Here is a 15,508-nt window from a genome sequence, read left to right on the forward strand (position 1 = left end):
AAATTTGAAGTTTAATAAATATTTACGTAGAAGACTTCTTTTGAAGTCATCCACAGAAGATTTCAAAAGAAGTCTACTCTGTGTAGACTTCAAAAAAAGTCTTCTATTTAGGTCATTTTTGCAATTGCAAATTTACGAAGGAATACTTCTTAAGAAGTCTACTCTACAGAAGACATCTTCGGAAGTCTTCCTTTGTAAATATTGGCTTACTTTTGAAATTGAAATTATTTCGAAATTCCCAGAGAAGACTTCTTTATAAACAGGTTACTTTTGAATTTGACCGAAGTTAGTCATAATTTTGACTTTCTGTAGAAGACTTCTAGGGAAGTCTACCTGGAGAATACTTCTACAGAAGTCTTTTCTAAATCTTCCGGAAGTCTTCTCAATGTCGCAAGAATTCTGCTGGGTTACTTTTGCAATTGACTATATTTGACTTTTCGAGAGAAGACTTCTTTAGAAGTCTTCCGTCGGATGACTTCTCTAGAAGTCTTCTCTCGCGGGAAAATGTTTGACCAAAACCCATAATTAAACTCGAGAAGACTTCTAGTCTTCTCATTGATATTAAATGTTTTACTGTTATTTTTCAATTGCAAAAGTAACTCACGCAGACATCTTCCGGCATTGAGAAGACTTAGGGAAGACTTTCAGAAGACTTTTGTAGAAGTTTTCTCCAGGAAGACTTCCGTAGAAGTCTTCTACAAAAAGTCAAATTTCTGACCAACTTCGGTCAAATTTAAAAGTAACCTTTTTATCCGAGAAGACTTCTAAAAAAGTCTTGTTTAGAAGTCTTCTCCTGGAATTTTGAAATTTTTTGTTTACAGAGGAAAGTTAGAAGACTTCTAGGGAAGTCTTCTATTAAAAACACACAGAAGGTCAATTGCAAAACTAACCTATGCATTGACCAGAAGACTTCTAAAGAAGTCTTCTCGATGAAGAAGACTTCTAAGGAAGTCTTCTTCGTCGAACAGATCTGAAAAATAAAATGTAGTTCGCGATTTCATACCTTCAACTCGTGAGATGACTTGCGTGGTTTCTCCAATCACCCAGAACTTCTCCACAACAGCTACCTACTCGTTAATCACCACATAATTGAAATCAATGAGAGAAAGTGTAAGATATGTGGTTTGAGTGGATAGGAAATGAGAAAGGATGAGAAAAAATCGAAACTTTAGGGCCTTAACACTCTCAGTTTGGTAGTTCATGGTGGTTGAGGTATTGATGTCAATGGCAAAGTTGTAAATATTTGGTGAAGATGAGGATAGTAAGGTAAAAGCCTTATTTTCGAAAAAAAAAGAAAAAAAAAGTAATGGCATTTTCGTGAATAACTAGAACTTCTAGGGTGAATCGGACAAAACAAAGTTTCAAAAAAACATAGGTTATTTTTGTATTTGACTTGAAAAGCATAGGTTATTTTTGTATTTGACTCGAAATTTTGAGTCATTTTTGAAAGATTCCCAACAATAATTGTACTCTAATTTGAAGAAATATCCATAACACAATACATCCTAAGTAACTGGACCAATCCTAATTTAATATCCAAAATAAAAAATTCAATTAAAAAATAATATATATTATTTATCGTAATATATATACATATAAATTATAGAACGACTTAACATATTTAAATAAATATGAAATTCTCAAATAATATTACAGAGATATGACTATTAAATTAAGTTCTTTTGTATAATATATATATATATATATATATATATGCATGAGATTTCAAAAAATATCACTCTTATATTCATTTATATAACTTTGAATCATTCAACACTTTAGTTTATTTTTACTATTTGATTTTTAAAACAACATATATTAAATTATACATAATCTTATGAAAGATATTTAAAAATATAAAACAAGATTCAAATTAAATGTAAATAACGAAATTAATCAATTTTTAATCTATAGAACAAAAATATTATGGTTAATCAAAAAAGTAGATGTTATCCAATATGTCCAATAATAACCAAACATACATGATATTATATATCCAAAATCATAAGTTTAGTAACATAGTATTATTTAAATAAATCATGCATATTAACTATAATATAAATTAAAAATATTGTAATCAAAAATAAAATATTAATCGAATATTATAATATATTTAATTTGTGAATATTTATATCTATGCAGGAGTACGAGAAAATCTCCAAGTACTTAGACATGGACCATGATTTCCCAACAACAATTTTAGCATAAGACACAATGTCTACGTTGTGACTAGTCGTAATTAAATTAGAAAAGGAAATAAAAGTATTAGAGATAAACTTTCTCGATCCACTCATGTAACAAGTACATCACTTCCTTCTCCTGCAAGCAGAAGCCAAAATTCTTACTGGACAAGGCCACCATCTCAAATGTTGAAATGCAATTATGATGCTGCCTACACAATATACCACTGAGATTGGGACTACCAGATGGATCGTTCGGGATCGTTCGGGTGTTGCAGTAACTTGGGGATCTTCACCCATTGAACACGCGAAAATGCTGAAGAAGATGAAGCTTTGGTTCTGTTGCAAGTTATTCAACACTTACGTTTCTATTGATTTGATAACATGATTATTTGAGGGTATAGTAAAGTGGTTGCTAACACCTGACTGGTGAGTCCTTTAATCATCGTATCAACGTCTGCAAACAAAAATCTGTAATATCCCGATTTGTGGTATATAAAAATATTTAAAACAATTGATTTGGCTATATGTTACCAGTGTGCACATACATTTTCGATCACATATCAAGATATAACTCTAAAGTTAAGCGTGTCTGAGCTGGAGTAATGGAAGAATGAGTGATCTTTCGGGAAGTGATTCGTGATATCGTGCAAGTGAAGCCAAATCACGGAGAAAGGATCAATATGATAATTGTAGGGTAGGTAAATAAAACGTTTAAGCCTCCGAACGCACCGATGATGGAACTCACATGCCGAGTGAGCGGACCTGAAAGAGCCATTAACTATAGACGGTCAGAGCATTACAAAATCTATTATTGGTCTACCAAGTATCTTTCTCATCCCTCAAGCATATCTACATGGAGGCGAATAGTGTTGCTCAGAAAAAGAAAGGATCTTTCCAACAGCATTTTTTCATCTTTTATTTATTTATCCTACTTCATGGCTAACGTCGGATTATGTAAATTTTGAACTTTCATAACAGAAATTTATGTAGACAAAAACGAACTTGATTGAAATAAATATTCATATTAATTATTTTATTAAAGACGTGAGTATTAACTTATAAACTCTTAAATCCGTATTCATAGTTTTCAAAATATTTGATGTTTTATTTATAAGATTTTCTAAAAGCAAAGTAAAATATCGTACCATATGTGACATTTTATTAATTCACTGTTCAAATAACAATCTCAATTACAAACATAAAGCAATAAATACTTCATCAGCAATCAGAGTCATTACACTCGGTTAATACTTAGCAATCATCACAAACTGAAAAGAAAATTGAGCAAGCCGACACCGTACTAATATTAAGCGCAATAAAGTCATTAAAATAAGCTCTAATTTTTTTTCAACGATCAACGAACCGAAGACCACACTAAACGTTAATTATAAAGATGCACAAGCTGGGAATCAACTCCTTTTGTAATCTCACAGTTTATTCATTCTCCATACAAACATACACACACACACACATATATAATAACCAGGTTTTTAGCCCGTAATTTTACATTAACCAAACCAATCATTATTTTGTTTTCGTAAATTCTAAATCTATTTGTGGAATTCGATAACAGAATATGAATAGGCACGACAAATAATTTCACATTGAAGAAAACCTGAACCAAATGCTAAATTCTCGAACTGTAAAAACGATCTCTCTTTACCGCCCGAACATTGTGTTAGCATCGACATGTCCATAGCAAACACAGTCTTAGAGAAAAGGTCACCACCCTTTGGGTCTGTTGGTGTAATCATATCTACAACTATCACTTTTCCTTTTTCCGGTAGACTCTTCCAACAATTTTTTAGAAGCTTTATACAATCTTCGTCCGTCCAATCATGAAGTATCAACTATAAAAAAAAGTGGACTTTAACAAAAATTATTATATAAATAATGGACTTTAACAAAACTCGAAGATACCAAACTCACATAGGAAAAAAAAGAAGATAACAAACTTTATATATATAATATATCTATACTTACTTTCATAAAGACTGCATCTCCTTTTGGAATATTTATAAACATGTCTCCAGAGACATGCTCCACTCCTATAATTAGTAAAATTAACAAACAAAAAAAATTTAGAGAGGTAGATACTAAAACATTAGTATATAACTTTCAAAACATTAATTAGTTTGTACCTGGATAAAACGGAGCATTGGTTAAAACCTGAGGTAGGTCGAAATTAACACCCTTAATATGAGGATACTTGGAAGTGACTAGACCTAATGTAGTTCCACTTCCTCCTCCAACATCCACCAAAGTGTTTACATCTTCAAATCCTCTGTACACTTCCAGAACCTTCTTCATAATCATTGTGGAAGGTTCTGACATGGCACGATCAAACACTTTAGCAAATTGTCCATCCGAATTAATGTATTCAAAAAGTTTCATGCCATGGGCAGAACTGAATGCATCTCTTCCTTCTAGTATCACATCTTTAAGATTTGTCCTGTGAAAAATAAATAAAGTCTTCATCTGTTCATTTATGATTGGTTTATATACATATTTCGTTGTAATGAGGTTTAGATAATTTGTTATGACTGGTTTAACATAATTGACGACCAACTCGATTCAACTTTTTTCTTAATGACTAGAAAATTCTGAATATCCCAAAGGCGATATCCAAACAATGTTTTATTAATTTTTTTTTAGAATAGTGAAGTACGTACCAAGTCTTGAAAACTACTTCGCTATGGGTCAACATAAACAGAGAAGCGAGAGAACCAGAACCGTCATTATCTTTCAAGAAATACTTGCAAACCGGCTCGGCTGCATATACCCACTCCATCTTTCCGGTTCGACCGTTAGCGTTATTTTCAACCATACGGCACTTTAAAACTGAGTGGCTGACGAGTAAACGCAACATTCGGTCCAGCAACACTGGCGCCTCCAGGTTGGTAGGTTTGGTTGGGAGACTACGGGATATCTCAAACGGTGAGAGCCACACGCCGTTGCCTGCTGCAGCGACTGTGTCGATGACCCCAAGCTCCAAGGCAGCTTTGAGAACCATGGGGAAAGCCATGGTGTTAACTATACTCTCCGCTTGTAAGCTCACCATTTTTTCGTCGACTTCTTGCTCATCTTTGGTTAAAACCGGGTTTGCGCAAGTAGTCAGGTGCCTTTGAAGATGATTTAACATTATTTTTGTTGGTTATAAGATCTGAGAAGATAGATTGAAAGTAAAATTTCTTTGAGTGCGCGGTTGTAACGTTAATACTTATTGCCATATTATAGGGAAAAATCCAGAAGCCAAAGCTAGATATTTCGACTGTTGATTTGATGGCCAAATGACCCCACTCGACTAGTCTACGAGTGTGGCCTTGTGTTATTGTTGTGGGGATCCTTGTGATACGATCTACATACCCATTTGTGAGAGTAAATGACTCCACCCAACTACGACGAGTTTGTCCAATATTTTATTAAATTTTGTGGGAATCCACGGGATGATATTATTTACATGCTATTGGTTCAGTCCTTCATTCTGAAAATACTAAAATAATTAAAATAGTCTTAATAATATATCATATCATTTAAAAAAAACTAAATTTTCAAATATAAAGATAAGCACAACAAATTTGACATGAAATTTAAGAAAATGTTGATATTAGAAATTTTATTTAGGAAATAAATTTTAAACTATATAAACTTTGAATATTTTTAATACTTTAAAAACTATTTATACTTTTATTGAGACTATTATACTATTACATTTATTAAAAGTCAAAATTAATTATATAATATCTGATAATTCATATAAAATTATAAACATATAATTTCTTTAAAAAAAATAAAAACTATCATAAAGTTAATATTGAAGATTGAAGTAAGTAACTCTCCTTTTTCCTAAAGAAACGCAATAATTTTATGTGTGCTTTCAGATGTGATCACCAATAACAAGAGAGAAAGAGAGTCTGGTGAAAGTTGCTTTGAAAGATTAACTTATACGTACGGTAATAATGATTTCATCACTATTTATTTTCTTTTGTTTTCTGATCAATTAATCAAGGCTAAACGAAAATATAACGTGACAATATACGATCAATTTATAATCCATTGTTCCGTTTGGACACATGTATATGTCTTTGTTTTTAATGAATACATTGTTGGAACTCGGTTTTGACGAAGTGGTGTGGACCATAAATTTTCCGAAAGAGACGTCTGTCGGAAAAACCGGAATTTAGGCACGATGTAACCGTCACCGTGAACACTATGAATTATTGTGTTTGTTTGTCAAAATCGAAATTGTTGTGAATGAAAAATGGAGGTCCAATGTGTATGACTTACAAAGTTTATAAAGTTTTGAATTTAGCTAAGTATAGAAACTAACAAATATACACTTTGGATATTTGAGTTTGAATTAGAATACGAAATGGTTAGTCAGACTAAATGTCTAATAACTTATTTTAAAATCTTATTCATGAACAAAATGAAATGTAGACCTATTTAAGAAAAAGATCATTCGTGTTAGTCAAACATATAATATCTTCTTCTTGAAAGCTAACTTTACCAAATTGATTATAGGGAGTCAATTTCCTTTAATACATTTGACGTGACTAATTGCTCCATTTATACGTTGGCTCCTTTTTGGCTGGTTACATAAAGGAATCGTAAGTCAGAGCACCTCCAATGGCGCCGTTGGAGTTCTAAACTTGCATATATATATATATATATATATATATATATATATATTGTATATATTATATATGTGTATATAGTTAGAGGTCCAAAAAACCCCTCCTAAAATTTTTTAAAGAAAAATGGGTAGAACTCCCATTGGAGATGCTCTCGTATTCTTATTGAGAGAATTCGAACATAAACAAAACAATCAGAAAACAATTCCTCACATTATTTTTTCCTCTTTTTCTTTGATATTTCTTTTGACCCCGCGAGTATATACAAAATTAGTTTCGTCAGATTTCTGATAGAGTAACGTAGATCATAAGATTTTTGCACTTGTATCCTTAGACTCATTACGTAAATGAACTATCGCACTACGGAACATATTTTGAGTTAAAGAAATAGATAATATCTAGACTCCACGATTGTACCATCCTTTTATTTTACACTTGATATAATCTTATCATTTTAATTCTTTACAATATTTAATTTTACGTAGTTTATATATTACGTTCTATTAGTCTTAACTCAAAATATCTATTTATTGATTTGCACTAACCGGACTGATTATTTTATAAGTTTTTCTTTATAAGAACAGGTTGTTCGATATTTCTAAAACGGTGTTGGGATCGAATCTGTGTCTCCTTAAGCTAGGTTTTGGTATTGCATAAAGTTGGTGTTCTTGCGCTTACGTTTCTATTTTGTAGGAACTGCTGAATTTGAAATATTTTTTCTGCATACCCGTGATTAGCTTTAATGGCTTATTCCGATCATATTGATTTATATTTAATCGGCTCTTCTTTACATAACTGAGGTGATGATTGTTTTACTAGTTTTTGGATTTTGCTTTCTGGTTTTTGGTTTTTGCTTTTGCAATAGATTTTAGTTTTTTGAAAAACATGATTGGTTGTTTTAGATTTTGATTTTAGCTTTGGGTTTTTCCTTTTAAAATTAATCAAATAAAAATATTAGTAAAATTTCTATTTTAAAATAATAATAATAATAATATCATCAAAAGACATATAAATTGTTTGATGAAATTATTTAAAAATATAAATACAAAATAAAACTATCGTAATTCCTACATAGATAAATAAATTTGATACATATATTTATGTCATAAATCTATTTTAAAATAAAAATTAATTCTATGTGTAGACATAATTTTTATATGCGAGTATATTTTTATATTATATTCAACTATTGTATATAAAGGTAATAGCTAAGTTTTGTAAATACAAAAATAAATTGAAGTGTAAAAAATTTACTGTATATAGACTTAAATTTTTTAATTAATTTGCTAAGACATTTATGTCACAAAAAATATAACTAAAATAATTGTAAATTTTTAAAAAAGAAAATGACTTTTTGGTCCTAGGGGAAAACCAAGAGAATTTTGATTTATTTTTGTAAGAAAAAGTAGATTATCAACAAAACATATATACTTTACATAAAATAAATTTAAATAACTAATTTTATTTTATTGAGAAGTTTTAAAATTGTTCTTCATATAACTTATTTTGTATTATATTATTAAACAAAGGCTTTTACTAGAGCTGATTTGTTTATAATAGTTATTGTTTTTATTTCTTTTCATGGGTTAATGCATAAATATAGCAAAAGTTTAAATTAAAAAGAAAACGAAAAACTATCCTTGGATTTTGAAAAAACCACAAAAAACTTAGATTTTAGTTTTTCTTTAGAAAAAACAATTATTTGAAAAACCTAGTTTTCCTAGGTTATAAAGAATCTATTTCTATGAAAACCTGATTGTCTAAAAAATTGTTTTTTCAGGAAAAAAAAAAACCAAAAACTATTTTAGAATCTGTAAACAACCAACCTCTGATTCTCTTTAGTCAATATTGGATTGCTGCATCTTTGTCGTTTTCCTTTTAGTGTAAAGTGTAAACTACATCAAAGTTCATTGCTTTGTATTATGGGAAATTGTCACAAATACCACATTCATTGTACCATTTTTCATGTATACACTAATCATTTTTATCCTCACTTTTAATGAAGGATAAAAGACACTTATACCCCTAGGGTTAACTAATCAAAGAATTTTAAAAAATAGTTTCAAACATAATTTTTTATTTTCAAAAAGAAATTTTGAAAAAAAATCATAAAAATCAAAAAAAAAAATGAAAAAAAGGTTTATAAAAAAGTTTGAATTTGAAAAAGTATAATTCGAAAACCTAAAAAAATATATATATTTTTATTTTTTTTTTATTTTTTTTATTTATTGAAATAATGATTTATTATATATATAGATAACAAATGTATAAAAGTCTTTTGCCACTTAATGAATAAGATATTTTTGAAAATGTCCTTTTAGTAGTGGTAAAGATGAAAAATGGTGCCATGAAAGTGGTAAACATAAAATTTTTCCTGAGCTATTTGTCAAAGGTTGACTTGTCTTGTTGTCTTTTTTATTAACCGGATTTAAAAATAAAAAAAATCGTTGGCTCTTATGATTCCATTGCAAGCTATCAATCGTTTTCTTTGTTATTAATACTAGGGGGCTCTCCCCCGCGCTATGGAAAAACTTATGAGATTCTGGTTTTCTGTGTTGTAAGAAGTCGAAGTGTTTCCAATTACATACAACCTGAATGTATTCATGTTTGAATTATATCAGTTGATTGTTTACTAATGTGTAAACAGCCATCCAGGGTCCTTTATTAAAAATGAAGATAAAATTGCTGCCAAGTTGGAGCTTGGTGTAGGGAATGTGATGAGAGTAGAAGATGTGAATAATATTGTATTGACTCTCATGAGAATAATGGTTAGAGTTACATATATGTTTATATTAGAGATGTTTCCTAAACTAGATAGATACAAATATATATGAGTATCTTATATAATAAATATACAATATTAACAATAATGTTTATGATCTTCCTTGATCCTTCTATACGCCCCCTCAATCTCAAGGTGGTAATGGAGTTGTAGCGGAATTAGCTGCTTGAGATTGACTCAGTAATCATGCCATTATAGTATTTGGATCAGCAGGAGAAGACGGTGGTGTTGGTTGTGAGGAGATGAATGGACAGAGATGATAATGATGTGCCTCCTTTGGTGGTTGTGTTCTCGTTGACTATGTGTAGCGCAAACACTTACATGAGGGAGTGTTGCTTGTTGGAGATGAAGCACCTTGGCTTGGAAACAGAAAATAGAAGGTCGAAGGCTTATAGATTCAGAGGCACGTTTGATGAGCTTGAATGATGATAGGAAGCACTTTGGCTTGGTAACAAAACCATTTTTTTTTTTATGTTTTTTTTAAATACCTAAAAAAATATAGAACAAAGAAAACGTTTCTTTTTTTTTCAAAAAGAAGAAATAGATTCAGAGGTCTTCGAAGACATGAATAATAAGAAGCTCCATGGCTTTAAGAAAAACAAAACAAGAAGCATTAAGCTTTGATTTTGGAAGTGAAGCCACGATGGCTTAAGAATTATAAAGATAAAAATGAGGCATGAATATAAAGAAACACTAGGCTTGGGTCCAGAGGTCCATGGTAGACTTGAATAACAAAAAGCTCAATGGCTTAGATTCAGAGGTTCACATGAACATGAATGGTGGAAGCATATAGCTTAACAGAAAATATAATATAAGCTCAATGGCTTGAAATAAAAAAATAAAGAAGCTTTGTAGCTTGAAGAAAATAAAAGAAAAACAAGAACGGAGCAGATCGTTAGATCATTGTAGCTCTGATACCATGTAGAGAATGTGATGAGAGTAGAAGATGTGAATAATATTGTATTGACTCTCATGAGAATAATGGTTAGAGTTACACGTATATTTATATTAGAGATGTTTCCTAAACTAGATATATACAAATATATATATTATATATATGAGTATCTTATATCTTATATAATAAATATACAATATTAACAATAATGTTTATGATCTTCCTTGATCCTTCTATACTTGGTTGCAGCAAATTTAAAAACAAAAAACCAAACATGGAAATTAAAAACAAAAGGGAAATAGTTAATGTACAGTTTGTAATGCACGAACATAAACTGTAGGTAATCTACAACTTACTACACTTCCAACTTTCACTCAAGGTAGCGTTTGCAACTTGGACTCCAAAGCTGGGTGGTGTTGGTTGATCCACTGCCATCACTTTTGTAGCCGCATCTACCGGATCGCTTGCAGAAGCAGGTGGTTGCTCACTTTGGCTTACCACTTGTGGAGCTCTGTTGTTACTTTCACCGTGATACTAATATGAAATTTTTTCTAGATCACCTCCATCCAGGTTGTTATCTCAACAAAGCTTAGCTTACAATTTATTAAAAAAAAAACAAAGCTTAGCTTACCCCTGAATGAGTCTTCACATCCACATATTCGTCTACTGTGAAGGTCCGGTAGTGGGGAGTGAAATTGTAGGGTGTCACTCGAATCTGAAAGAGACACTGCTTGCCAGCAAGTTCTTTGAAGCATCTTGGGAGCTCTGACACTCCACCGCCAATTAGTCTATCATACGTTAATTTTTTTTTTGTTAATGACAGTATCGATAATGCTTACGGAAACGTAAGATGAGTTGACTGTGAGCGAAGACGGACCGCCCTAGGGCCAGAGGCTGCATCTTTCTTAGGGAGTTTCGTCAGCTTCATGGGTCTTCACAAAGACAATTGAGGAGATGTCAATAGGTACTTGATAAAATGATATAGTTCTCGCAAAAATAGCAGAATAGAGTTATAGCAACCTGGTCGGTGGACTTGGAAAGGTGCGTGCAGAGATCCCCCAATTGACACAAGTTCTTGCTTTTGAATCTCTCCCATTGTCTCGACATGCGGAAAATCCTCAGCAACTGCACCTCCCAAAATGAGGATGACACATTTTTTTTTTTGTAAAATTATTACGAAGACATATATTTAATGTTAATGCCCATATAGATAGTTATCAGACCCATGTTAATATAAATTGCAATATGGACAGACATAAAGGTTGAAAAACAAAATATAGCATGGAACCATATGTCATAGACTTTTACTTAAATGATTGGTCATGTATTTTTGAGTTAGACTTGCGACATACCTGTTGATGAAAGCTTGGCTGGCGTAAATGTTCAAGTCAAAATATAACTTGAACTAACTGTGGTGTCCACTGTTACCAGAATTTAGCACTAAATCCTTCCCGCCAAAAAGATAAGAAACCGGCTAACGACGACCTCGAGTTGAGCTTAGACAGGCCCATGAGAACTCGTAACCCGAAGTCGTCCCATAGAGCCCGAGGTTCATTGACTATGAATAAGTCAAAGAACAAAGAGAATTATTCTCCTTATATATCGGAGAGCGATCAATAAAGAATAGGTCGTAGCTAGAAATGTGGAGCATGTGCAACAAATTATTAACCATATTACTAGATTCTTGCAACAACCTTGCTCTCATATAAAAGAGGCCTTGGATCTAACGAAGATGGCGTCTTCTCCGGGGAAGAAGCAAAGATAAAAATGATGAAAACAAAAGAATAAAGACTGACGAAAAGGTGGAGAGACTTCGGTCTCGGCAAGATCGCCATCTTCCTCCACCAAGACATGATAGAATCATTATATTTGTTTAATGATTAAACAAGTCATCCATTTCTTTATGGTTTAAGAAGAACGAGAGAGATGAGATTCCCAATAATCATCTCACGACGTAAACACATCTTTGTACTTGTGAAAACAAGAATCCATGACGATAGCGACCCTCGTATCATGTCAATGATTGACCTTATCTTCATACGACAAGATCGGTCTAAAGAGATCATATGCAGTTCGAGAACTTATCAATCGTACACTAACTACTAATTATTCAATACAAGAGAGTTCGAAGCAAACATCAAGCCCGAGACCGACGAAGTCGAGGTCTCGCCCATGACCGAAAAAACCGACATCTCTTTCGAGATGATTATAATCGAACTACGTTTAGACTTGATCCCTTGACGGGTACGTAGGCAGCTCGATCCCGAGTTCAGTCACGATCCTTCTTAATCCCGATATCTCTATGATATTCGACCTGCGAATATAGTCCATTCTTGTCGACTCATATCTGATTACATCGTTGTGTTCTAAGGATATCGCTGCCCACGTTATTTCTTCCCTAGATTGAACTCCCGATCACTATCAAATTCTTAGTGTAGATTTTAGGATCTACATTTTGGCGCCGACTGTGGAGAAGAAAAAAGAAAAACATCCTTGATAGGAACCCGATCTAAGGCTTGTAAGCACGAAAATGGATTCATCTCATATGGTGTCCAATACCACAATAAACAAACCATCACACCACGATGGCATCGATCTCAATGCATCATAAACAAGAAACGGAACATGAGATTCGATCCCGACCTCAGCTATGAATCTCCGTTGATGATAAAAATAATTCATCTCGCCGAGTTTCACCAATAACCTTCTCAAACCAAAGCAGATCGGCGACGAGTTCTGATAGCCCGACCTCCCGAGTTCGGGGCCGGTCAAATGATCGTCCAACACGAGAAAAGTTTGCTAACCGAGCTAATGCACTCAAACAAATACCTATGCCGAGGCAGAAGAATGTAAAATGTCCTGATTAACAGATCGCAGAAGCAAGAAATTGTCGGTATTATCTTGGACGGCTCAGAATAAGACAAAGAAAACGACTTCGCTACGCGTTGAGCATGAATCCTTGATTAATAAATGATCAGAAGTGAGGAATAATCTTGACGAGACCATGTCACAATATCACGAGCGTGCTTGGACTGTGCACACTGACTAAATACACCAACAAAGGGACCATATATATCTTGAGCACCGTTTGGTGGAAGGGAAGAAGCGGAGCTCGCCAAGCTCTAGAACTAAAAGATTTACTCTCCCTTCGGCCACAACCTCATGTCTCGAACACAGTTCTAGGTGTTCCCGATTTTACCATATCCAAAACCGAATATTTCAAGACTGAGAGCGCAAAGACTCCACGAAAAGAAGGGCTCGAGATCTTAGAATCCATAAACACCAGATATCTTATCATTATGAAAAGAGGACAGGAAACGACAGAAGTCGAAAGAAGCATGATCAAGTATAGACATCTCAAGGTCTCGGATTCGTTATTTACTCGTAACCTGCACACCCGACTTCCTATTTGAGACAAGAATCGACGAACTCGACGTCTCGTTCAAGACCAACGATATCGATGTCTCACTCGAGATGATTATAAATTAAGTCATATGAGACATGAACTAAGGTTACTATCTACTCAAATCCCACGAACGAGAGCTCAGAAGCTGGAGAGCCCCGACTACAAGCACCCGCCTCTCACCTTCCAGCGAAGAGGAGTTCTCAATGCTCAAAAGAAACAATTAAAACACATCCCAACGAGATCTCGAGCTGACGACACACCATTCGCTATGATCTTTCTATGACGTAAGAACTTCCCCGTATTTGTACAATAAGAGACGAGATCATATTATATCTATGATAGATGGACAAGGATACAAGTTCCTCTACCAAACGGAATCTAGTGGTTTAGATCGAACTCATGCCTCGATCAAGATATACGAGCCAAGATCGAACGCTTAATGCAACAAACGAGGTCGACTTGGAACTTCAGTTACTAAAAGACTTTTCCGTTCTCCAACTTCGTCACCTCACTTGAAGAACTGGGGGGATAATTATTAGTACTGGATTTAAAACTAAACCCATCCCACCGAAAGGATTAGACAACCAGCTGACAGCATTAACTCGAGTTTGGCTCAAACCGGCCCGTGAAATCTCGTGAAGTAACGTCCGCGCATAAACGATCTTTGGTTTAGATCAAACCATTTTGATGTTCGTGAAGTAACAAATGTTGGACCAGAATTTAGCACTAAATCCTTCCCGCCAAAAAGATAAGAAACCGGCTAACGACGACCTCGAGTTGAGCATAGATAGGCCCATGAGAACTCGTAACCCGAAGTCGGCCCATAGAGCCCGAGGTTCTTTGAGTATGAATAAGTCAAAGAACAAAGAGAATTATTCTCCTTATATATCGGAGAGCGATCAATAAAGAATAGGTCGTAGCTAGAAAGGTGGAGCATGTGCAACAAATTATTAACCATATTACTAGCTTCTTTCAACAACCTTGCCATCATATAAAAGAGACCTTGGATCTAACGAAGAGGGCGTCTTCTCCGAGGAAGAAACAAAGACAAAAAGGATGAAAACAAAAGAATAAAGACTGGCGAAGAGGTGGAGAGACTTCGGGCTCGGCAAGATCGCCATCTTCCTCCACCAACACATGATAGAATCATTATATTTGTTTAATGATTAAACAAGTCATCCATTTCTTTATGGTTTAAGAAGAACGAGAGAGATGAGATTCCCAATAATCATCTCACGACGTAAACACATCTTTGTACTTGTGAAAACAAGAATCCATGACGATAGCGACCCTCGTATCATGTCAATGATTGACCTTATCTTCATACGACAAGATCGGTCTAAAGAGATCATATGCAGTTCGAGAACTTATCAATCGTACACTAACTACTAATTATTCAAGACAAGAGAGCTCGAAGCAAACATCGAGCTCGAGACCGACGAAGTCAAGGTCTCGCCCATGACCAAAAAACCGACATCTCTTTCGATATGATTAAAATCTAACTACATTTAGACTTGATCCCTTGACAGGTACGTAGGCAACTTGATCCCGATTTCAGTCACGATCCTTCTTAATCCCGATATCTCTATGATATTCGACCTGCTAATA

General features: G+C 33.6%; 1 protein-coding gene and 1 long non-coding RNA gene across 2 annotated transcripts; both read right to left on the reverse strand.

The window, feature by feature from the left end:
- Positions 1-3,597: 3,597 nt before the first annotated feature.
- Positions 3,598-5,386, reverse strand: LOC106301936 (caffeic acid 3-O-methyltransferase-like). Its single transcript, XM_013738425.1, has 4 exons — positions 4,856-5,386; positions 4,325-4,635; positions 4,167-4,231; positions 3,598-4,033 (listed from the first exon to the last, which is right to left on the reverse strand). Exons 1-4 carry the CDS (start codon positions 5,323-5,325, stop codon positions 3,734-3,736), a joined length of 1,146 nt encoding a protein of 381 aa, XP_013593879.1. The 5' UTR covers positions 5,326-5,386; the 3' UTR covers positions 3,598-3,733.
- A 5,336-nt stretch (positions 5,387-10,722) lies between these two features.
- LOC106301998 lies at positions 10,723-15,286 on the reverse strand. Its single transcript, XR_001262315.1, has 3 exons — positions 11,847-15,286; positions 11,515-11,619; positions 10,723-11,282 (listed from the first exon to the last, which is right to left on the reverse strand). It is a non-coding gene; the product is annotated as an uncharacterized LOC106301998 (long non-coding RNA).
- Between the last annotated feature and the right edge of the window lie 222 nt (positions 15,287-15,508).

This window comes from Brassica oleracea, chromosome C7 (genome assembly GCF_000695525.1).
Source record: "Brassica oleracea var. oleracea cultivar TO1000 chromosome C7, BOL, whole genome shotgun sequence".
NCBI classification, from domain to species: Eukaryota; Viridiplantae; Streptophyta; class Magnoliopsida; order Brassicales; family Brassicaceae; genus Brassica; species Brassica oleracea.